Source organism: Dendrobates tinctorius, unplaced genomic scaffold (genome assembly GCF_039654945.1).
Source record: "Dendrobates tinctorius isolate UK_male_01 unplaced genomic scaffold, ASM3965494v1 ptg000422l, whole genome shotgun sequence".
Lineage (NCBI taxonomy): Eukaryota > Metazoa > Chordata > Amphibia > Anura > Dendrobatidae > Dendrobates > Dendrobates tinctorius.
Genome location: NW_027362086.1, coordinates 1,121,625 through 1,146,645, shown reverse-complemented (window position 1 = coordinate 1,146,645; position 25,021 = coordinate 1,121,625). Strand labels below are relative to the sequence as shown.

Here is a 25,021-nt window from a genome sequence, read left to right as displayed (position 1 = left end):
TCACATGGTGTTGTTGGTGTACTTGAGTGAGTTGTTAGAGATGTAGTTCCTTTGGTCGTAGTTGTAGTAGGTGGTGTTGTGGCTGTATCCGTAGTACTTACTGTTGGGGTAGGTGTAGTAGTGGTTGTTGTTGGTGAGGTTGTTGTTGGAGTTGTAGAAGGTACAGTAGTGGTAGCAGAGGTTGTTGTAGATGGGGGGGTTGTTGGTGTAGTGGGTGTAGCAGTGGTAGCAGTGGTTGTTGTAGGTGTAGTAGAGGTAGCAGTGGTTGTTGTAGATGGCGGTGTTGTTGGTGTTGTAGTAGGTATAGTTGTGGAAGCACTGGTTGTTGTAGGTGAAGTAGTTGGTGTTGTAGTGGATGTTGTTGGTGTAGTAGTTGGTGCTGTAGTAGTTGGTGTTGTAGTGGTTGTTGTTGGTGTAGTAGTTGGTGTTGTAGTGGTTGTTGTTGGTGTAGTAGTTGGTGGTGTAGTCGTAGTAGTTGTTGTTGGTGTTGTAGTCGTTGTTGATGTGGTGGTGGTCGTAGTTGTTGTAGTAGTTGGAGCAAAATCTGCAAAAGAATAAAATATGGTCATTACATTCAAAGAATTGTTTATGGAAAGTATGCTATTAAAGGGATTGTTCCACTATTAAATAACATTTATTGTAAGAATCAATAAAAAATAATGTTTGCCATCCACATTCTGTTAAAGGGGCTCTTTCAGCGCAGGATGACTGTTCAAACCCAGTACTGCTCAATGTGTCACAGCAGGGTCAATGATTTAAATACCCCTTCCCACTTGCATGGGTTCCTTCTATCTCCACCCTTTTCTGGCTCTATGAGGCCACAGCTGTCAATCAAATAAGATGGGGGGATAAGATTGAGGGAAAACAAGCATGTGTGAAGGTGTACTGAAATGATTGGCACCGAGTAGTGTATTTAAATAATTAGCACATGAAGCATCGAGTGGTGGGACTTGCTTTGAACAGGCATCCTGTGCTGGCAGAGTCCCTTTAAAATTGATTTTGTGCTATTATGATGTTGGCTTACATAGTATGGTGCCACTTGGTGTTCACCTGGTGCAGCTTCCAACAAATGAGTTCAATGCTGGCGGATACACATTCTAAGTTACATTCTTCATTATTGATGGAAAAAATGGCTCTTTTTGGTGAACTGTATCATTTGGCTATAACAGCTCTTTTGGACCCCAGACAGATCCCTATTAAACATATATTATTACACCCCAGCCCCATTTACATCGGGGGTGCTGTTTACTCAAATAAGAAAGTAGATCTATTTTTTATAATCTGGAAAAAGCTTTTGGGGTGGTTTTTATTTCTGAATATAAAATCAATAAAAATCCATATGTAAATTACATATATGTTCGTCGTATACACTAACTCTAAGGGTTCACTCACACTAGCATATAGCATCCAATGATTCTCTCTGCTCAAACTTTGCTGTGAGCGTGAGCCAAGTGTCATTTTACTGTGAATCCGATTCTCTCGCATGCAAAAATCAGATCACAGGTGCGGAGAAGATGGAGAACTTAATTTTTTCCATCTTCTCCATTGTGTGAGTCGACGTATATGAGTGCAGTCCAATGTTCTGCACGCACCCACAGACTATTATGGGTGCACGCAGTGCAATATATGCTGCCAATTGCAGTGTGCAGAGATTTTTTTCTCATGCCGATTCGACTTGTCGACACCACTCCATAGCATAACACTGGAGAGAGTGCTATCCGATGAAATATTGCACCCGTCCGAGTGATACGCCAGTATTAGGGACCCAACAATATATGTAGCATGGCTGTTGCGTTTTTGTTTTTTTTTATGTAGTAGTCAGACAAATGCCCTTAATCGCCAGAAAAGCACAGCAGCAATTTTGCATTAAGATGTGAATTTTTTGGTGTATTATTGGTGATGTATTTTCAGTAAAAAATGTAGATGTTTTATGCATTTTTTGGGTGTATTTCTACACATTTACTGTTTAGTATAAGTGATGTCATAGCTTTATTTTGTGACTAACACTAATTACACTGGTAATACTGTCACAAAAATTATACTATTTGCTTTTGTGTTGTAATAATCTAAGAGCCAAATCTATTTTCATTTTTTTCAGTAAGTGAAGTTTTTTTAATAAGTTTTCTAATTGCCTGCTGTTCAATGTTTTGGAAGGTGGATAAACAATATACAAAAATCCTAGAATTGTTTTTTACACCATCTACCATACAGATTAAATAATATGTGGGTCATTACTGCCATGGCCATACCATTTCAGCATTTTATTTTTATTGTTTGTTTTTTTTTACATCATAAAGCAACTGGTAAGGGGAAAAGGTGATTTTTTTGATATACAGTATATTTTTAACATTTTATGAAACTTTTTATACTTTTTGTTTTAGCCTAACTTAGTGAACTTGAACAATAAAGCTGAAGGTTCATGTAATATGCTGCAAAACTCCTGCTGCTGAGCTCACAGGTACAACGGAGACTCTCAAAATCAGTCTGATGGCTATTTCCCTCGTAGACCAGCTCCTAGCGGTATATACCTCATGGAGTAGAGAAGAGTTAATGGATATTAGTGGAATCGATTTTAGGATATAGTGCCCAAGTTAATAGAGTGGCTCCCTAATTTATAAATTGCATCAGTTAAGGGAAAGCAGCAACAAAATATGTCCCTTTATTTGGAGCATTGCAGACAGTATGGCCATGCATTACACAACTAGCTCAATGGCACCATGTATTGCTCCATATTTCCTGGGAATGACAATGCAAGGGGATAGCTATGTGATGAATATTTTGGGGAGAGCATAAAACTCCTTTACATTGAGAAACATAGATTATGTGAAGTTAATAGTTGAGCCCTGCCTATCAGCTTCACACTCTATGAGCAATAAAGGGGAATGTAAACCATAGTCCTAAACTCTGGAGGAAAAATATTTTTAGATATCATGTCTAGTGATGAGCGAGTATACTCGTTGCTTAGGTGTCCTCCGAGAATTTTGGCGTGCTCGGAGATTTAGTTTTCATCTGCATGATTTGCAACTTGCAGACAGGCTGAATACATGTGTGGAATGCCTGTTTGTTAGGGAATTCCCACAAGTCTTCAGCCTGTCTGCAAGTCGCAAATCATGCAGATAAGACTAAGAAAAACGAAATCTCAGAGCACGCCAAAATACGCAGAGGACACCCGAGCAGTGAGTATACTCGCTCATCACTAATCATGTCATTTCCTTCCGATGTCCCTGAAAAGATAATAAGCCAACTGACATTTTCCTTGGGAATAGCTACTCTCATAGAGGCCTCCAATGTGAGCAAATGGGTAGCGTTATTCTAAAGTGGAAAACATTAACAATTTCTATAAATAATGTTACAAATATAAAATTAGAAAGCATAAAGTGCTGGCTAAGCCTATAAACTCACCTGTGCAATAGACCTCAAATGTCATCAGTCCGGCAAACTTGTACACATAATATCCTCCAGGGCAAGCTTTCACCATTATAGACGGTCCAGTTGAATTTGCGGTTAGTCCGTTCGTCAGAAGAGGGACTGATTTCACACCTTCACTAACAGATGGATGGCTGCTCAAAGTGTAGGGCTGAACAGAACCACACTTTAGAGAGCCAACAAATCCTTCTTTTAAACTTAGGCCATTTGCGTAGCGGTACCACCCGAATAAGTATCTGTCAGTGGGGAATCTTCCAACAGAGTTTAAGTTGTAAAGTCTTTGTGATCCATCAATCTGTTGGTAATTCGTACAAGGATCAACACAACTCAGGTCAGCGCCATTCCTTACACAATCCTGATCAAAACTGCAGGGAGCTGAAGGACAAACTGGGTTCTTGACTGCATTGCATATATAGATGCCATTCTTATTTATACATTCAGCTTGGGTAAGGCATGTGTACAATGAACTACTTTGGCATTCATCAACATCCACACATAGTTTTTTGCTAGAGTCCCATGTGTATCCCGGAGAGCAACATGAAGCAGTGTCACAAAACACCACCCTTGTGCAGTTTAGACCGTTTCCAATAAAACCACTTTTACAAGAGCACATTACGTAGCCTTGTTTCGGATTGCAATCAGCATTGGTTGAGTTGCAATCACTGCATGTTTTTGCATCTGCAAAAGAAAAAGATCACAAGTTAAATGACTTGGTTTTGAAATATTAATGTGAAATGTATATATAGTGAAGTTGGTGCATTACTAGGGTCATTTTTTATATTTAGTTGGCAGCTATCTCAAAGAAATGCATCATAAACATACATAGGCTAAGCATTCACCTTTATTTCAATAGAGCAGTGTACGGAGCATTACCAAACTAACGACTCTTAATTACCTAAGGATTAGTGATGAGCAAACATGCTCAGATAACGTCTTATCTGAGCATGCTCAGGTGTTATCCAAGTATCTCGGAAGTGCTCGTATATTATGTTTAAGTCCCTGAGGCTGCACGATTCGCGGCTGTTAGACAGCCTCAACGCATGTGGGAATTCTCAAACAAACAGGCAATACCTGCATGTGTTGAGGCTGTCTAACAGCTGCGAATTATGCAGCCGCAGGGACTCGAACATAATATACAAGCACTTCTGAGATACTTGGATAACACCCGAGTGCACTCGGATAAGACGTTATCCAAGCTCGTTCTCTCATCATTACTAAGGGTCAGACATGAGTAAAGCCAATACAAGTGATTTGATTCTTATTTTAGTCAATGTCAGAATTCTGCTGTCCCCGACATATTTTATTGTTGAATGATCATTTGCAATTTGTTAGTTTTATCTGAAATTTATCTAACATGCATGTCTATCTTAATCATTTATAAATTCAATCTTTGGCATCTTTTAATGGCCAAGAAATATTATTAACTTTTCTAAAATACTAAAAATATTTAAATTGCTAATCTACAATACAAAAGTATACACAGATAAAATATGTACAAATATGGATACTAATATGAGCCTTTTACTATGATTTCATGAAACTACGGCGTTTTGTTTCAGAAGCAATTCAAGTGTCCAAATTGGTAGCATGTGACAATGATGAGGAATTGCTGCATTGAGTCTTCATGCTATTGTGGGAGAGAGGGTCCCCGTCGAGTGTCCGGGTCGGCGGTTGGTGCACTAGGGATGGAGATTGTCAGGGACAGAAGGGTAATAGCTGGGAAAGATTGACAAGAGGATGCAGTACCTAGAAATAACCACAAGATGGCAGGGGGGAGTAGTTCAGGACTCAACAGCAACTTAGAGATAGGAACCCAGAAGGGGAATTCCCGGGACAATGAGTCAGCAGACAGACACGGAGGCAGCTGTAGATGGTGGGAGCGACTGTCAGCAAGTGTAGATTACCAGGGCGAGACGAGACGCTTACCGAGGACTTCAGGGGGACGGCACCAAGACAAGCAGCCGAGACCTGCCTCCACGCTGCAGCCCGTGGCCGCTGCCGCCTCCTCACTTCAGCCAGAGGCTGCAGCCTATGTGCGGTCACCCGCGGCCGCTGCCTCCACGCTCCAGCCCGTGGCCGCTGCCGCCTCCCCACTTCAGCCAGCGGCTGCAGCCTACCCGCGGTCACCCGTGGCCGCTGCCTCCACGCTCCAGCCCGCCGCAGCCGCCCCGCTCCCACCAGTGGCCGCAGCTGGTACAGTGCTGTTGACGGACACTGCCTCGCCCCGGTCCACACCAGGGGTCGGTCCTCTGCTGGTCGCGAACTCCCCGTCGCAGCCGTTAGTTGCGCAAGTGGCCTGCCATTTGCCACCCCTCACCGCCGCCGCTTGCCCCAGTCTGGGGACTGCGGCCTATCCAGCCAAGGACTCCGCTGAGGCCCGCGGGGCCCCCGTGTCATCAACGCGCCGGAACGCGCAAAGCTTTCATCAACGCCTCAACAACTGGGCCCAGCAACTCTTCCGTCGAAAGGTCAGCAGAACGGCGAGGGATGTCGGGACAGCTAAGTAGACTTTAGACTTAAGGACCCGTAGTCGGCCACACCACGGCCCTATAGTGACCGGCCGTTGCCGGGAGTAGTCGTGTTCTACATTACCATGTTTGCTTGTTTAGAGCCCCTGCGTGGGCAACCTGTGTTACCCCTGTTTTGGTGATCAGGCCGTGACTGAGGGAAGTCCCCTCAAGTCCCATAAACGAATCTTTAAAAAGCACCGTAGTTGTCTCGTGACTCGACGCTGCATCCTCCGTACCTGGTAGTACCACACTTTTTTGGCAAAAAAGTCACCACAGTCTGCTGAGATCAAGTGACATAATAAATGACATGTCATCCTGACTAAAGCAAAACACTACAGCGGTTGAGGAAAAAAGTGACAGTGCTGCATATTTTCCAGATTTCATATACTTATATATTTATTAATGATACTGAATGATATCAACATAGATTAACTTTAGGTAATTATGCGACATGTATGACATGTATTCTGTGTTTGTGTATCATGTATGACGTGTGCCCTATACTTTTGTGTCATAGATAATGGTTTGCGCTCTGTTTGTGTGATGTGTGATGTATGCAATACACGTCCTGTGTCTGTCTGCTATTAATGGCATGTGTCTTGTGCTTGTGTGTCTTGTATGATGTGTCTTGTGTTTGTGTGCTGTGTATGACATGTGTGCTCTGCTTCTGTGTTGTGTATGATAGGTGCACCATGCTTGTGTGAGGTTGTATGACATGAAAATTATGCATGTGTGCATTATGCTCTGTGCTTTGTGTCATGAATTATGTGTCTTATACTTTGTGTGATGCGCTGAGCTTGTGTGCCATGTATGATGTGTGCTGGGCTTGTGTGCCTTCTGTGTTGTGCTTGTGGGACATGTATGTTGTGTGCGCTATGTTTGTGTGCCATATGTGCTTTGCTTGTCTGCTGTGTTCCCTGTGCTTGTGTGCCTTATATCACGTCTGTACTGTGCTTGTGTGATGTGTTCCGTGTGCTTGGTTGCCATCTGCCCTGTATTTGTTTGCCATGTATAAAGTGTACACTGTGATTGTGTGACGTATGCTCGTCTGCTGTTTACAACATGTGCCTTGTGCTTGTGTGCAAGGTATGACTGTGCTTGCGTGCCAGCATGCCATGTACGCTTGTATGACATGTATAACGTGTATGCTGTGCGTCTGTGCTTTGAGCGCTGTGCTTGTGTGCCGAATGCACTCTGATTCTTTCATTTCTACCATGTGTGGATAAAGCTTTTGTGACTTGTCGCTATGTTCTCTCTGATTGTTTTGTGTCAGACATGTGTGCATATAACCTATTTGATATCAATGACATGTGCACAGTATTTTTGTGACGTGTATAAAGTATGTATTAAGCATGAGTGACATGTGCACTCTGATTCTTTTTTGACATGTGTACACATTGAACTTTTGTGACTTTTGTATGACTTCTATGCTGTGCTTCTGCTGTGTGAGAAGTGTGCCCTGTTCTTGTGTGATGTGTATGAAGTGTTCACTGTCCTTCTGTGATGCATGAGCTATGCTTTTGTGCCGTGCATGATGTGTGCTCTGTGCATGTGTTCCATGTATTACGTGTGTGCTGTATTTGTGGGCCATAAATGATGTGTGTACTGCTTGTGTGACATGTATGACAAGTGCATTGTGCTTGTGTGAATTAAATGACATGTGCATTGTGTGTGTACAGTATGTGATATGCTTTTGCGTCACAAATGATATGTCTTATGGTTTGTGTGAGGGGTGCACTAAGCTTGTGTTCCATGTATAACGTGTGCACTGCGCTTGTGTGCTGTGTGCACTGCAAGTGTGACAAGTATGACGTGTGCTGTGCTTATGTGTCATATGCACTGTTTCTGAGTTGTTGTCATGACTCATCTGTCAGTTGACCCGGGACCATGGGCTCCTTCCCTGTCCCTAACAGGAGGGGGCATCTTAGTTCGCTCTATTCCCTGGGATACTTCTGAAGGTGAAGATGGCGGGGCCTCCACCCTTGCCTTATTTCCTTAATCAGCCCTCTGTCTGTTCCCATCCCCCACCCAGGGAAGAGGGGATCAGCTGTGCACTGCAGTACACCAACCCGACGAACAAGGCAACACAAACAAGGGGTAACTGAAAATACCAAGCATACATATGTGGTACTCGCAGGTACGCAAGATACAGTGACAAGCCAGAGACAGAGCAAGGGTTAAACTTGATTTTTATATATAGGTAAAGAGGAAAGCTAACAACGGTTTTCCACGCAGGGAATCCAGACACAAATACACAAGCAACACAATGCTAAACAGTACGGCGAGAGATGGTAACTATATGGCCATGCTATGGCCGGCTACGGGTCCTTAGTCTAACTATAAACGCAAGCGAAATGTCACTTATCGATTTCTGACATCCTGCAGAGTTGTAGTCCAGGAGATGTCTAAACGGCGCAGCAGCCACCGGGTCCAGCCAAACAAGAGTTGTCACTGACTTCGGGCGTTCCCACACCCTGGTGCTGGGGGCACGATACAGGCCCCGGGCCAGTTCCCTTCCGCCGGGGTTGCCTCATCGGGTGGTGAGGCAGAGGCAGCCGCGGGTCTGGGTGTGCAGGCCGCAGCCGCTGTATGTAGCGAGGCATTGTCGGCCGCGGGTCTCACTGTACATGCCACAGCCGTGGTATGGAGCGGGGCATTGGCGGCCACATGTCTCGCTGTACAGGCCACAGCCGCGGTATGGAGTGGGGCACTGGCGGCCGAGGGTCTCGCCGTACAGGCTGCGGGTCTCGCTGGGTCTCCTCGTGCTGCTCGGCACCGTCCTCCTGGTCAGGTGAGCCTCCATCTCCTTTGTACTAAAAACACTCACTCTCGCTCTGGGATGCCACTGTGGTACTTGCAGGTACGCAGGATACAGTGACGAGTCGCGAGACGGTTTGGTGCATTTTATAATAACTTTTATAGGACTAGAGGTAACTTCCCTCAGTCCCGGCCTGATCAACAAAAGGGGTACAAAGGGTTGCCCTCGCAGGGGCTCTATACAAGCAAACACAAACGGGGTAGAACACGACTACGTCTGGCAATAGCCGGTCACTATAGGACCGCGGTATGGCCGACTACGGGTCCTTAATTATACAGTCAACTTAGCCGTCCAGATGTCCCGCGCCATTCAGGATGGTGGTCTTTTGGCGCAGCAGTCACTGGGCCCAGTTGCTGAAGCGTAGACGAAGTCTTCGAGCGCTCTGGTGCTCTGATGATACAGAAGCACCACAGGCCCCGGCGGAGTCCTTGGACGGATGGGCCGCAGCCCCCATACTGGGGCAAGCGGCAGCGATGTGGGGTGGCAAAGGGCAGGCCACCTGCGCAGCTAACAGCTGCGACAGGGAATCCGCGGCAAGCAGAGGCTCGGCCCCTGCCGTGGACCCGGGCGGGACAGTGCTGCTTGGTGCTCTCTTCAAAGGAAGGGGCAGCACCAATGTTTATATTGTGTTTAAGAAGAAAAGTTATGTTTTGCTAAAAAAAATGCTAAAAAAAAAAGTTTACAAGTAGTAGCATTAAACAGATTATAGTTGATAACTGTGTTTGGTACGTAAAGTCAAGTTGGAAATGTTATCTGTATGCAAAAATGGAGACGTCCAACAGGTCCCGGGTACGAGGTGTGACGGGGAAGCCGACCATGACTATTTAAAAATTGATGGAACAGAGAGAGTGAAGGAAGTGAACCAGACATGGGTCTCTAAGTCAGGTCCTCGGTACCAGGTACACCCCAGAAGGATATAAGAATGTACAGAAGGGGAGAAAAGTGGGAGGTAGGCTTTCGTAGAGTAGTACCTGACCCAACCTGAAGGAATTGTCATGTGGCAACAAGAGAAAGTGGATAAAGCTTCAGAACGTCAAATGAAGGAGACAAGATTGTCGAGGACGACAATGGATAAAGGAAGGTGAAGTGTAGGGAAGGTGAACTGACATAGGGACCTGTCTGTAGAAGAAGGGCAGAGGTGTAGTGTATAGAAGGTTGACTGTTGTAGTAAAAGAGGGGAAACAGCTGGAGATAGGAAGGAGGGCTGTAATATTGGATTTTGACCATTAGAGGGCAATGGAGAGTTGTGAGGATAGGACAGAACAACAGCCATTGGCTAAGAAACCATTGAGTCATGGTGGGCGGGGTTACCAGAACGGGACGGTTATAAAAGAGGGAGAGAAGGTTCTGGAAAGTTCAGTCAGCGATGGGAGCACAGGAGACAGGAACTACGCTGAGGATAAAGGAGTGAGGAAAGGTTCCGGAGAGGACTGACAGCTGAGATACGTTACGGGGGCGTGGCCCTGACAGGAAAAGCTGCTGACAGAGATAGCCTGGGGGTACCAGAAGACAAACGGACTCGGACTGGTGAAATACTGTGGTGGTGGACTACGGGCAGCCACAGTGTAAGAGCCGCAAGGGACGTGAATTAATTAACAGAAGGATGTGAAGGTACCCGGGCATGTGAGTTGAGACAAGCAGCTGCTGTGTGTGGCTGCGGAGTTGTGTCGCGCAGTTGCTGAGTGTGCGGTGGGTCATGAAGAGTTACGATCAATAAAAGAGGACCTTTTGGATGCGATCCTGTCTCTGTCTCGAGTCTGTCAGCAGCAAGTAACGGACCACCCCCCTGTCGGTTACCCTCCCCTACCTACAAAGGGAATCTAATTTTTCTATTTCTTTTTGAGAGCAGCAATATGAAATAATAATAATAAATTTTATTTCTATAGCGCCAACATATTCCGCAGCACTTTACATTTCGGAGGTGATTTGTACTGACAATAGACATTACAGCATAACAATAATCACTAAGATTATAACAAATACCAAGAGGAATGAGGGCCCTGCTCATAAGCTTACAATCTATAAGGAAAAAAAAGGGAGACACGAAAGGTGGGTGGTAACAGTTGCCCTGATTGTATGGACCAGCCATAATGTTAAGTGTGTATCAGTACAGACACAGAGGGCTAATGGATGCATAAAGCATGTGGGAACATGATGCGGGGAACCTGGTTATGGTAAAATTTTTGGCTGTGCCACACAGGGATAGATTAGGTTAATATGTTGAGGCGATAGGCCAGTCTGAATAAATGCGTTTTCATGGCACGCTTAAAATTGTGGGGATTGGGGACTAATCATATTGACCTGGGAAGTGCATTCCAAAGAATTGGCGCAGCACGTGTAAAGTCTTGGAGACGGGAGTGGGAGGTTCTGATTATTGAGGATGCTAACCTCAGGTCATCAGCAGAACGGAGGGCGCGGGTAGGGTGGTATACTGAAACAAGGGAGGAGATGTAGGGTGGTGATGAGCCATGGAGGGCTTTGTGGGTGAGGGTAATAAGTTTATACTGAATTCTGGAGTGGATGGGTAGCCAGTGTAGTGACTGGCACAAGGTAGAGGCATCGGTGTAACGATTGGTGAGGAATCTGATCCTGGCTGCAGCATTCAAGACAGATTGGAGAGGGAGAGTTTGGTAAGAGGGAGACCAATTAGAAGAGAGTTACAATAGTGGAGATGAGAATGAATAAGAGAAGCAGTAGGAGTTTTTGCAGACTCAAAAGTAAGAAAAGGTCGAATTCTAGAAATGATTTGAGGTGCAGATGACAAGAGCGAGCCAGTGATCAAATGTGGGGGGCAAAGGAAAGCTCGGAATCAAGTATGACCCCAAGACAGCGGGCATGTTGCTGGGGAGTAATAGTGGAACCACACACAGAAATGGCAATTTCGGGTATAGGTACATTAGTAGAGGGAGGAAACACAAGGAGTTCAGTCTTTGACAGGTTCAGTTTCAGATATAGTGAGGACATGATGTTAGACACAGCATTTAGACAATCGCCGGTGTTTTCTAGAAAGGCTGGCGTGATGTCAGGAGAAGAAGCGTATAATTGGGTGTCATCAGCGTAGAGATGGAACTGGAAACCAAATCTACTGATTGTTTGACCAATAGGGGCAGTGTACAAGGAGAACAGGAGGGGGCTTAGGACTGATCTTTGAGGAACCCCAACAGTAAGGGGAAGGTGAGAGAAGGAGGTACCGGCAAAAGATACAGTAAAGGAGCGGTCAGAGAGATAGGAGGAGAACCAGGAGAGAACGGTGTCCTTGAGGCCAATGGATCGTAGCTTAGTGAGGAGGAGCTGATGATCCAGTGTCGAATGCTGCAGAGAGATCCAAGAGAATTAGCATGGAGTAATGACCATTAGATTTAGCTGTTAGTAGATCATTAGAGACTTTAGTGAGGGCAGTTTCAGTAGAGTGTAAGGAGCGAAAGCCGGATTGGAGAGGGTCGAGAAGAGAGTTATCAGAGAGATAGCGGATAAGACGGGAGTGGACCAGGTGTTCCAGGAGTTTAGAGATGAAGGGAAGATTAGAGACAGGTCTATAGTTAGCGGCACAGTTTTGGTCGAGGGATGGTTTTTTAAGTAGTGGATGTATGATGGCATGCTTAAATGAGGAGGGAAAGATACCAGAAGAGAGAGAGAGGTTAAATATTTTAGTTAGGTGAGTGGTGACAGCAGGGGAAAGGGACTGGAGGAGATGTGACGGAAATGGGTCACTGATGCAAGTGGTTGGGCGAGAAGATGCAAGGAGCCTGCTTACTTCTTCTTCTGTGACTGGTTCAAAATCAGAGAGTGAGTTAGATGCAGTGGGGGAGGGAGGACAGTGCATGGTATGAGGTTATTGGGAGATAATTTCCTGTCGGATCTGGTCAATTTTTTCTTTGAAGTAATTGGCCAGATCGTCAGCTCGGAGCTCCGTGGTTGGGGCCTGTACTCGGGTTGAGTAGAGAATGAAAAGTGTCAAAGAGACGTTTCGGGTTATTGGACAGTGAGGTGATGAGGGTGTTGAAATAGGTTTGTTTGGAGAGGTGAAGGGCAGTGTTGTATGTTCGAAGCATAAACTTATAATGGATGAAATCTTCGTGTAGATTGGATCTTCTCCACAGACGTTCGGCGCACCTGGAGCACCGCTGCAGGAAACGTGTTTGCAGGGTGTGCCAGGGTTGTCGCCATCTGTGTTGTGGTGTTCTATTTATAGCGGGTGCAAATTCATCCAGGGCACTTTGAAGTGTTTCATTGTAATGCTTCAGTGCAGAATCAGGACATGAGAGGGAGGAGATAGGGGCCAATGAAGACTGCAAGTTCTTCATAAGTTTCTGGGTGTTAATGGCCTGTATGTTTCTATAAGTATGGACAGTGGGGGTGACCTGAGCAGCCTGGCAGTTCTTGATAGAGAATGAAAGAAGATTGTGGTCAGAGAGCGGGAGAGGGGAGTTTGCGAAATTATCCACTGCACAAAGCCAAGAGAAGACCAAGTCGAGGGAGTTTCCGTCTTCATGCGTTGGAGAATTAGTAAGCTGCAAAAGGCCAAACGAGGAGATTAGAGATAAAAGGTGAGTAGCAGATGGGGAGAGGGGAAGCGCAATGGGGATGATGAAATCTCCCATGATGAGGGTAGGGTTGTCACAGGAGAGAAAATGTGGAAGCCAAGTGGCAAAATGATCCAGGAACTGATGGGAGGGGCCGGGAGGACGATACACCACCGCCACTCGCATGGAGAAGGGGGTGTAAAGTCTGACGGCATGGACCTCAAAAGAAGGGAAGACTAGTGAAGGTAGTTCAGGGATAACCTGAAAGTTACATTTTGGTGATAGAAGCAGACCAACGCCTCCACCTGCTCTATTGTCTGATCTTGGGGCATGAGAGAAGTTTAGTCCACCATATGAAAGAGCAGCAGGAGCGGTAGTGTCTGACTGCTGGATCCAGGTTTCAGTAAGAGCCATGAGGTTAAGAGAATTAGAAAGGAAAAAGTCATGAATGAAGGAGAGTTTGTTACACACTAAGCGAGAATTCCAAAGTGCACAATTAAGAGAGACAGATGGCATGCAGGGAATATTAATAAGATTAGAGGGGTTTCTGAGTGTAGCAGTTGGGGGGTTTGACTTTCTATAACATGGGGGACCAGGGTTGGGAGCAATGTCTCCTGCGACTAGGAGAAGGAGGATAGAAAGAGTGAGCAGATGGTTAAGTGATTTGTGAGAGGGTCTCTTATGTTGAATGGGAGGACTGACTGGATCTGTGCAATTTAACAATGTGAAAAGAGCGTGAGTGCTATACATAGGAGAGGAAAGAAGCGAGGGGCCGATATGGATGGAGTGTAGAGAGTTAATGCCAGGGCGGTGGATGTGTGTGAATGCAGTGGCCAGGATATAAATTACACAAATGCATATGGTATATATTTGTTGTATTCCAAATGTACAGGGAGTAGATGTATATAAATGTCTTACCTGTCTCGTGCCCTGTCTAACTGCCATGTTATAACTGCCAGTACTTTGATAAACTGTACTTCGATAAAGTGTGCATAAATGCCCCCTGCATAAATGCTTTCCCCAAACTATGTCTTAATATATAGGAGGCTAAGGATTGGGTTTTTTTGTAGTTGCTGAGAGCCTGATTCCCGTGAAGTAACACTTACTGGACTGTTTGGTGTAGTTTCACTAGAACCCTTTTTTCTCTGTTGTAGATGTGGCGCTACTCAAAAGCTGCTCTGTGTATAACCCTGCCCACACCATTGACTGGCAGCTTACTGTGTATACTGTGCATCAGTGGTGGGGGCAGATTACACAGATTAGCTGGACTTGTCTGCACTGAACACCTTGTCCTCTAGGGATAATCTGCTGCTGATAAAACACTGATTGTATTAAAACACTTGCATGTAACCTAATAAGTAACACATACCTGGAATCAGGCGGTCTTGCGCTATATTATGCTGCTCCAAGATTAGATAGCAAAAATCTACTGACAGATTCCCTTTAAGGGAGTGCTGAAGGACATGCCAAGGTAAAGCAATATTTACTGAACCTTGCATTGTTCGCTTCTACCTTTCTTTATTGCAAGAGGGAGGAGGGTTCATATTGTACATAGGCTGGTGTTGTTTGTGTGTCGAAGCTACTTTTTACTAAAAATCTGGCCCTAATCACTGGTCCTTTTTAAGTTCTTGAAATAATAGCACATGCGCCTATTCTTTGTATTGGTCACACATGCATTTATACATGTGAATGAGATCATCTAAAAGGGAACCTATTTTCGAATGAGATCTAGTAAAATAATTTAATTTTCTAATTGAAAAAGAGAACTACTATACCATTTATTAAAGAGGTACTCTGATTATGGACTTAGCATATGTTATACATAGGAATGAGCGAGTAGTGTAGTATTCAGACTCGCTGTACTCGTTACGAGTACCTCCTAACACTCGGGTACTCGTAACGAGTCCAATGTAAGTCTATGGGAAATGCGATTAATGGGCGGGGACTGCGCAAAGACTATGCCAGGCTATGCGGAACTGTGCTGGCCTGTCCGGGGACTGTGCCGGGCTGTGCGAGACTGTGCTGGCCTGTGTGGGGACTGTACCGGGCTGTGCAGGACTGTGCGAAGACTGTGCTGTGCTGTGCAGGGCTTTGCAGGTACTGTGCGGGAGTGTGCTGGGCTGTGTGGGACTGTGCGGGGATTGAGTGTGGACTGTGCTGGGCTGTGCGGGACTGTGCGGGGACTGTGCGGGGACTGTGCTGGGCTGTGCTGGACTGTGCGGGGACTCGACGGGCTGTTGCAAATATTGCGAGGCGATTAGTGAAATACGATTCGAGTACCACGAGTACCGCATTACTCGCCGAGTACCGAATCCTCACAAGTATGCTCGCTCATCCCTAGTTATTCAGTAAATGTCTGACAGGTGTGGTTTTGTCCAACCCCTAACTTTGCTGATACAGGGAGCCATTGGGTAGAGCCAAACTGGTCCACAGTAAAATTGGGCACAACATATCTGGAAGACTAGAAAACAATGTGATATAACATCCAGGGGAAGAGTCTTGAGGAGATCATTTGCATATTCCCAGTGCCTTCTGGGATAAGTGAAGAGTCTCCGCGAGCTCAACGATCACTGGGTTTTGGCCGTTGCAGCTGAAAAGAGGAAATAGGAAAACCAGGGGAAGAGTCTTGAGGAGATCATTTGCATATTCCCAGTGCCTTCTGGGATAAGTGAAGAGTCTCCGCGAGCTCAACGATCACTGGGTTTTGGCCGTTGCAGCTGAAAAGAGGAAATCGGAAAAACCGCACGCCTATCGGCGCGCGAATTTTGGCTCATCTTTCATCGTTTTTAAGAAATCTCAAGATGGAAGAGGCCAGGAGCCATTTGGTGAGCTGCATTTCTTGCTACATGTTCACAGATTTACCAGTGGAAAAGCCAAACTTCACATGCCACAAATGTAAGCTTGTGTCCCTGTTGGAGGAAAAGTTGCAAAATCTCGAAGAGAGGTTAGCTACGTTGAAGATCATTAAGGAAGGTGAAGAGTTCTTGGACAGAGCAGAATTATCTCTTCATGTTACAGAAAGAGAAGAAATTCGAAGTGCACCTGAAGAAACAGAGGAATGGAGACATGTGACCCAGAGAAGCAGGAGGATCAGGAGGCAGTCAGCACCCATACTGCTCAGAAACCAGTACCAGGCTCTCATGCAGGAAAACGATGAAGAAATACATCAGGATAAGACTTTGCCAACAAACAGCAACCTTGTACGCCTTCAGAGTCCTCCTGGATGGAGAAAGAAAAATGTTGTGAAGAAGAAACGGAGAGTGGTGGTCATGGGGGATTCCCTGTTGAGGGGAACAGAGGCCGCTATCTGCAGACCGGATATAACTTCAAGAGAAATGTGCTGTCTTCCAGGTGCAAAAATTAAAGATGTGTCTGACAGGATATCAGGACTCTTCAGACCTACAGATGACTACCCATTCCTGCTACTACATGTGGGGACAAATGACACCGCAAGAAACGACCTGGAAACCATCTGCAGAGACTTTGAAGACTTAGGCAAGAAAGTGAAAGAACTGGGAGCGCAGGTGGTCTTCTCTTCCATCCTCCCAGTGGATGGCCATGGAACAAGGAGGTGGAATAAGATTCTGCAGGTGAACAACTGGCTACGTCGATGGTGCCGTCAGCAACGATTTGGATTTCTGGATCACGGAGTGAACTACTTATACGATGGACTACTTGCTAGAGATGGGGTGCACCTTACGAAGACTGGAAAGCATGTATTTGGAAGTCGCCTTGCTACACTTGTAAGGAGAGCTTTAAACTAGAACAACATGGGAAGGGAAGCAAAAGACCAGAAAAAGCCATACACCTGACAAATGCTATTGAGAACTCTGCTATTAGAAATGGAAAGGAAGAACAAAGACGAAAGAATCTAATTAATAAAAATATTGGAGAAAGAGAAACCAATCACAAACTAAAATGTTTCTATACTAATGCACAAAGCATGGGCAACAAACAAGGAGAATTGGAACTACTAACACAGGAAAAGAAATATGATGTCATTGGAATCACTGAAACTTGGTGGGACAATACACATGATTGGAATACAAGACTAGAAGGATACAACTTATTTGCAAGAAACAGACTTGATAAACGAGGAGGGGGTGTCGCATTGTATGTTAGAAACGCGTATATCTGCACAGAGATTGAAGCTTTAGAGACTGGGAGTTCTTTGGAAACTGTTTGGGTAAGAATACAAGGACAGAACAATGGAAAGGACACCATTGTAGGCATTTACTACAGGCCGCCTGTGCAAGCTGAAGATATGGATGAACTCTTTATGCATCAAATGGCCAAGTTCTCCAAAAAATATGACATAGTTGTAATGGGAGATTTCAACTATCCAGACATTTGTCGGGAATCTCTCTCAGGCAAAACTAACAGGTCAAGGAAATTCTTATCCTCTCTTGCTGACAACTTTATCTTCCAAAAGGTAAAGGAGAAAACAAGGGGAACTGCTACCTTGGATCTAATCCTTATAAACAGGGAGGAAATGGTTGAGGAGGTAAAAGTGGCTGGAACCCTAGGAGGTAGCGACCATGCTATTTTAGAATTTTGGATAACTAGAGGCGGAAGACCTGTGAAAACTCAGACGTCAAGGTTAGATTTCAGAAAGGCAGATTTTAAGGGATTCAGAAAGATAATTGGAGGGATCCAATGGCTGGATATCCTTAAAGACAAAAATGTCCAGGAAGGATGGGAAATCTTGAAAAATGAAATTCTCAAAGCACAGTTGTTAACAATTCCGAAAAGAGGGAAGAATAGGAAGCATTTAAGGAAACCAGGATGGGTGAACACAGAACTTAAGCACATGCTAAAAAGGAAGAAAAAAATGTTTATAAAATGGAAAGAGGGAGGCATATCTAAAGAAGAATATAATGCTGTCTGCAGAACCTGCAGGGCACAAATCATATTATCTAAAGCTGAAACTGAATTGAGGCTTGCAAGAGATGTCAAAAGCAATAATAAAGGATTTTGGGGATATGTCAAAAGTAAAAGAAAAGTCAAAGATGCTATAGGATTTTTACAGGATGAAAATGATGAAATGGTAAGACAGGATGTTGAGAAGGCTGAACTTTTAAATTCCTATTTTGCATCTGTTTTCTCTCAGAAAGGAAATGTAACACCAACTGTTATTCACTGTCCTATTAAGGGAATAGAAGAATCCAGGATATCTATAAACAGAAAGATAGTGAGGAAACACTTAGCTAACTTAAATGAATTCAAGTCTCCAGGTCCAGATGAATTACACCCCAGAGTACTGAAGGAGATAGCAGAAGAAATTTTTGAACCCCTCTCCATAATCTTTGAAAATTCTTGGAGAACAGGAGAAGTGCCAGAAGACTGGAGAAGAGCAAATGTTGTTCCAATCTTCAAAAAGGGGAAGAAGGTGGACCCAGGCAACTATAGGCCGGTGAGTCTGACTTCTATACCAGGAAAGATCTTTGAACAAATTATTAAACAACATGTATGTCAATACCTGGATAAGAATGAAGTGATCAAACAGAGTCAGCATTGGTTTGTAACTAATAAGTCATGTCAGACTAACTTAATTTCCTTCTATGACGGTATCACTGATTGGGTGGATCAAGGAAATGCTGTGGATATAGTATATCTTGACTTCAGCAAAGCATTTGACAAAGTCTCTCATACAATCCTTATTGAAAAAATGACTAAGTATGGAATGGACAAGGCAACTGTTAGGTGGATTCATAACTGGCTTAGTGATCGGACCCAAAGAGTGGTCGTAAATGGCTGCACATCCAGTTGGAAGAATGTCTCAAGTGGGGTACCACAGGGCTCTGTCCTGGGCCCTGTATTGTTCAACATCTTTATCAACGATTTAGATGAAGGAATTGAGGGTAAACTGATTAAATTTGCTGATGACACAAAGCTAGGAGGGATAGCTAATACTAGAGAAGAGAGAGAGAGGATTCAAAAAGATTTAAATAAACTGGAGAAGTGGGCAGCAACTAACAGAATGGTTTTTAACAGGGAGAAATGCAAAGTACTACATCTGGGCAATAAAAATGAAAAAAGCATATATAGAATGGGAGGAATAGGGCTAAGTGACAGCACATGTGAAAAAGACTTGGGTATACTAATAGATCACAGACAGAATATGAGTCAACAGTGTGATGCAGCAGCAAAAAAGGCAAATGCAATTCTAGGATGTATTAACAGAAGCATACAGTCTAGATCACGTGAAGTCATTATTTCCCTCTACTCCTCTTTGGTCAGACCTCATCTGGAATATTGTGTCCAGTTTTGGGCACCACATTTTAAAAAAGACATCAACAAACTGGAGCAAGTTCAGAAAAGAGCGACCAGAATGGTGACCGGTCTGCAAACCCTGTCTTATGAGGAAAGGTTGCAGGATTTGGGAATGTTTAGTTTGCAAAAGAGAAGACTGAGAGGAGACTTAATAGCTGTCTACAAATATCTAAAGGGCTGTCACATTGTAGAAGGATCAACTTTATTCTCATTTGCACAAGGAAAGACTAGAAGCAATGGGATGAAACTGAATGGGAGGAGACACAGATTAGATATTAGAAAAAACTTTTTGACAGTTAGAGTGATCAATGAGTGGAACAGGCTGCCACGAGAAGTTGTGAGTTCTCCTTCAATGGAAGTCTTCAAACAGAGGCTGGACAGACATCTGACTGGGATGATTTAGCGAATCCTGCTTTGAGCAGGGGGTTGGACCAGATGGCCCAGGAGGTCCCTTCCAACTCTACGATTCTATGATTCTATGATTCTATCCAGAACGGCCATCACAGGTCAGCAAAATTTGCGGACAACCAAAATTTTGGAGCAAACTTGGCAGTCATTGTCCCATATATGCTCACACACTCTTCCCCCAATCTATGTCTCCACTAGGCCATGACCCCTTGCCGAGCAAGGTGGAAAAAGAGTCTGTATCATATAAAGAATGTAGTGCAAGGCATGCATGACAATTTTTTTATAGAACAAATAGGCACATTTAGCTTAGTAAATCTTCCCAGATTAAGTTATAATTAAAAGTGCTTCTATGAGAATGTAACATTAGTCCACAGAGAACAGTTTGCTGAATACTTACTTGATGTCAAGTCTGAAAAACAAAGCAAAAGAAAAAATATTAATAAAATAAAGTATCCACATTTGCACAGCATGTAAAATAAATTGCTGAATAGTCCCTGAATAGTGCTGTAATAGTTCAGAGGTTTTAGTAAAAGTATAAAAGTAAATATAGAATGTTATAGAACATTAGGTTCTCTGATGTGAGTATTCATCCAACACCAAAAATGTGCCCAGCCAAAATTGTATATTCACAGAGGGAAAACGGAAGGCAGTTAGGCTAGTTTCACACTAGCGTTTATGAGCGCAGCGACGGCCTGCGCACGGCCGCTGCTAAGCCCCGCCCCCTGCCGCGCCTCCGCCGCTAGCTCCGCCCACCGGCGCATGACGCTGCTTGCGCCCCCTATCTTTATCACTGGGGGCGCAGGCCGTGCGCAGTATGCGTTTGGCGGCGCATGCGCCTTTTTGACGGTGCGCCGACGCAACCAAACTGCAGCAGGTTGCGTTTGATGCAGGTCAGCGCACCGTCAAAAGGACGCATGCGCCGCCAAACACATACTGAGCACGGCCTGCGCCCCCAGTGATAAAGATAGGGGACGCAGGGCGTATGCAGCGTCATGCCCCGGTGGGCGGAGCTACCGAAGGAGGCGCGACAGGGGGCGGGGCTTATCGGCAGCCGTGCGCAGGCCGTCGCTGCGCTCTTAAACGCTAGTGTGAAACTAGCCTTACACAGGGAATTTAAGAGATTTTCTAAGATTTTTTATGTGTATTCTCGATTTAAGTATTCTCTCACATCTGCGTGTATAAAATCGCTCAGATTCTCAGCCAGAAAAGTTGACGAGTGTCATTTCACATGTTATGTGAGTGTGTTTTTTTCTCGCCTAGCATCGATATGTCATGAATAAGACATACATTATTAACATAATCTTTTGCTTTCTATATTAATACTCTATGTTAATTAAATTTAGTTGTCATAAATAACAAAGCAATCATATATAAGATGTCGATAAATAATGATAAATATATTAAATATATAATAGATAGATACACATGCTGCAGATATATACTGTCACAAACCCCTACATTTTATAAACTTGCACCCTTTAGTGCCTTCCATGTGACACTTAAGGTTGTTTAGCCTGTGAAATAGCCTGGTATTAAATAAATGATTTAAAAAATGTGGGGTCTCCCCGATATTTGACAACCAGCAAATGTAAAGCAGACCGCTGTGGGCTGAAATGATCAAGCTAGGGAGCATCATATTGAATGCCAACTCTCGCATTTAGCCTTAGCCCTTCACGATTTTAACAGTGCATTGGCAAATGGGGTAATGGTAGTTGGGGTTGATGTCAGCAGTGAATTTTTCAAAAACACAGTTGACATCAAGTCCTAGTGTTAGTAATTGAGAAGTATCTATCAGACACCCCCATTACTAACCCAGTTAGTAAAGCTAAAAAAAAACAATACACACAAACATATTTTATTTAAAAAAAAACATTCGCTGGTTTTCTTTGGTTCACCAATTTATTAATTTTTTTTAAAAACGCGTACAGGTCCGACGTAGTCCAAGGAATCCGATAATAAATTGGTGAACAAGTGACAGTCTCTTGTTTTTATTCTTTTTTATTTTTTTTCTTAGGTTTCCATTTGTGGACTACTTCAGATTCCCTTGGTTACGTCGGACCTCCATGGGTTTTCTTTTTTCACATAAATCGGTGAACCAGTGAAAGAGTCGGGTTAGTGAGTTTTAAAATCAAAATATTTGTTGGTGTGTGCTTTTTCTTTTTACTAACTGAGTTAGTAATGGAGGTTTTTGGACGATTCACAGCTGTTATCATCCCTAACTACCATTATACCAATTGCCAACACATCAGGGAAATTGGTAAGAGCCGAGGCGAAGTGCCAGAGTTGGCATCTAATGTGTAGCTCTACTTGTGGGGCAGATGCGGGCTGCTATTTTTAGGCTGAGAAAAGCACATTAACCAAGGACCTTCCCAGCCTTATAATATCAGCCCATAGCTGTCTGCTTTATCTTTGCTGGTTATCAAAAATAGAGGGACCCCACGTTGTATTTCAAAATAATTTATTTAATAGGTTAAACCAGGCTAAACACCCTTTAGTGCCACATGAAAGGCACTATAGGGTGCAAGTGTATAATACATAGGGGGGTGTTATGTTACGTATCTATCTTCAGGATATCTATCTATTCTATGCATCTATTCTATCTAGCTAATATTTTTTGAGATTTGTGAGTTAAAATCATACAGCATATGAATGGTCCGTGTGCCATCTGATTTTTTTTTTCTCGCAACCATTGACTTGCATTGTCGAATCTCAGACATTTTACTCAACCACTTGCAGCATGCTGCAATGTTTTCCTCATCCCAATTACAGCTGAGGATATACTCACAGATGAACACTGCCTCATTGAATAACATTGGTGTGACTACATTGCGATTTTTTTATCACATTGCAATCGGCGTATTTATACGCAGACGTGAGCGAACCCTAAAAAATGACATTGTCATCACTGCTGATTTTAGTACTTGGCTGCTGCAGTTGCGTGCTGTAGTATTGGCATCATCCCTGCAGTCCAATCACTGAGTGCAGTGTCAGAGAGGCAGTGCTGGAACAGTGGGTAAGTATGGCTCATTTTGCTCATTTTAAGTAAAGCATATTTAAAATGTTAAATATAGCAAATCTTGGAAAAAAATATTTAAAATTACTGGATCACCATGAATGAATTATAGATGAACAGTTTTTATAAATATAAATGGACACAAAATAAAGATATGGTGGTAATAATAAAAGGCTAATTTTGGTCACTTTAGAATCAAAGACCATCAAGCCTCTATATATATAATTTATGGAAACAGTAGTCACATTTTTTTACCTCACCATTGTAAGTAATACTTATTTTCAATAAATGTATAAGAGACCAGATTTGTAGCTAGGATTTTGCCACTAAATTTGAGAAAGCATAATTCTGATTCCAGTGGTGCATCACTTACTCGGCTGATGGTGTAATTTTGATAAAATCACTTTTTTATCAGCAGGAGATTAGAGGACTAGTAAACCTGGTGTCAGGTAGTCAAGTATCACCATGAGCTGTGCATAACCCTGTCACCACCACTGATTGGCAGCTTTCTGTTTACAGTACATAGGCAGAAACTGCCAGTTGTGTGGTCGGGGTTATACACAGCTCAACCTTCAGAAAACTGCTAGATCTGCAGCAGATAAAACTGTGAATTTATAAAAATTCGAGCAATCAGTCTAGTAAGTAACACATCACTGGAATCAGGGTCTCTGCACCTACTTGATGCCACTCTGAGATGATGAAGCAAAAACCTAGCAAAAGATTCCCTTTAAAAATATATATAAAGTACTTACTCTGTGAAAAACACGCATTGAAACAGATGGCCAGGGCGAAGGCTCCCAGCAAGAAGTTGATTGTACTCATGTTGTTTGTTTGACCTTCTCCTAAAAAGAATTGCAGATGGTTATTTTTGTCTGTAACTTTTTGGATATCACAGCTACTGTATATATTTGCTAATCTGAAAAGCTAAATTCTTCCATTCTTCATAAACTGGTATTATTCAATGCTATGCACTGAGCTGAAATTATATGGCAAACGTATTACTTTGGCTAGTAATATCCCTGAATGGATATACTGTAACCCTGAGAGTAGAATGTTGTCCTACTAGCTATTTTTTTTTCTTTCAAATACCAGTTCTATCAATGGTAGTACATTATAGATGGCAAAACATATTTGTCTATACATCTATCTGTCTGTCTGTCTTTCATTGCAGGAAGGAATATTTGGAAACACCTTGGTCACATAATCATAATATTACTTTAACCCTTTTCCGACGTTGGGCGTAATAGTACGCCCATGGCGGACTCCCCCTGCTTGGTGCAGGCTCCGGCACTGAGCCTGCACTTTTCCGGGCACATGACAGCTGATCTACACATCTGACATGTGCCCGCAACAGCTGCTGTTGGAATAGCGATCCACCGACGGCTAATAACTAGTTAAATGCCCCTGTCAATCTCTGACAGAGGCATTTAACTCGCACTTACCGGAAGTGCTTGGCTAATCCCACCCATCGGTAACCCCGACACATGATCGCAGTCACCGATGGGTCAGCATGACAAGCAGAGGTCTGCAGCAGATCTCTATGGTTGTCTTTACCAGATTGCTATAAGCTCCTCCCCGTGGTCGGAGCTCATAGTACGGCCTCATACTCACTGGCGATGAAATCGGACGATTGCAATCCGATTTTTAATCCGATTGCAATCTGACCCATGTTAGTCAATGGGTGACATCTCACTTGCGATTTTTTTCGCAGCCAAAATCGGTCTGAGAAAAAAAATCACAGCATGCTGCGATTTGCCGCAATTTTCGGCATTACAAGTCAATGGGTGTGATTAAAAAAACGGACCATCCGTTTTCCATCCGTTTTTAACGGATACATCACCATTCTGTGGTATAGAACACTGTAAATGGTCCTGTAAATGACTGTATAAAAAGAGTGGCTGGGAAAAAAAAGCGGAAGAAAAACGGACGCAAAACGGATGGGGAAAAAAAAAAAAATCGCTAAAAAATCGCATGACACTGGCATAACACTCCACCTTTTTTCCAGTCCAGAAATCGGACCGTTTTTTTAATCGCCAATGGGTATGAGGCC

General features: G+C 43.7%; 1 protein-coding gene across 1 annotated transcript; it reads right to left on the bottom strand.

Annotated features, from left to right (window-relative positions):
- On the bottom strand, nucleotides 1-23,793 carry LOC141076731 (uromodulin-like). Its single transcript, XM_073564010.1, has 5 exons — nucleotides 23,724-23,793; nucleotides 20,356-20,367; nucleotides 3,403-4,104; nucleotides 1,232-1,241; nucleotides 1-544 (listed from the first exon to the last, which is right to left on the bottom strand). The coding sequence occupies exons 1-5, from the start codon at nucleotides 23,791-23,793 to the stop codon at nucleotides 1-3; spliced, it is 1,338 nt and encodes a 445-aa protein (XP_073420111.1).
- Between the last annotated feature and the right edge of the window lie 1,228 nt (nucleotides 23,794-25,021).

Coding starts and splice junctions, on each gene's coding strand:
- LOC141076731 (XM_073564010.1), bottom strand. CDS start 23,793: ATGAGTACAATCAACTTCTTGCTGGGAGCCTTCGCCCTGGCCATCTGT.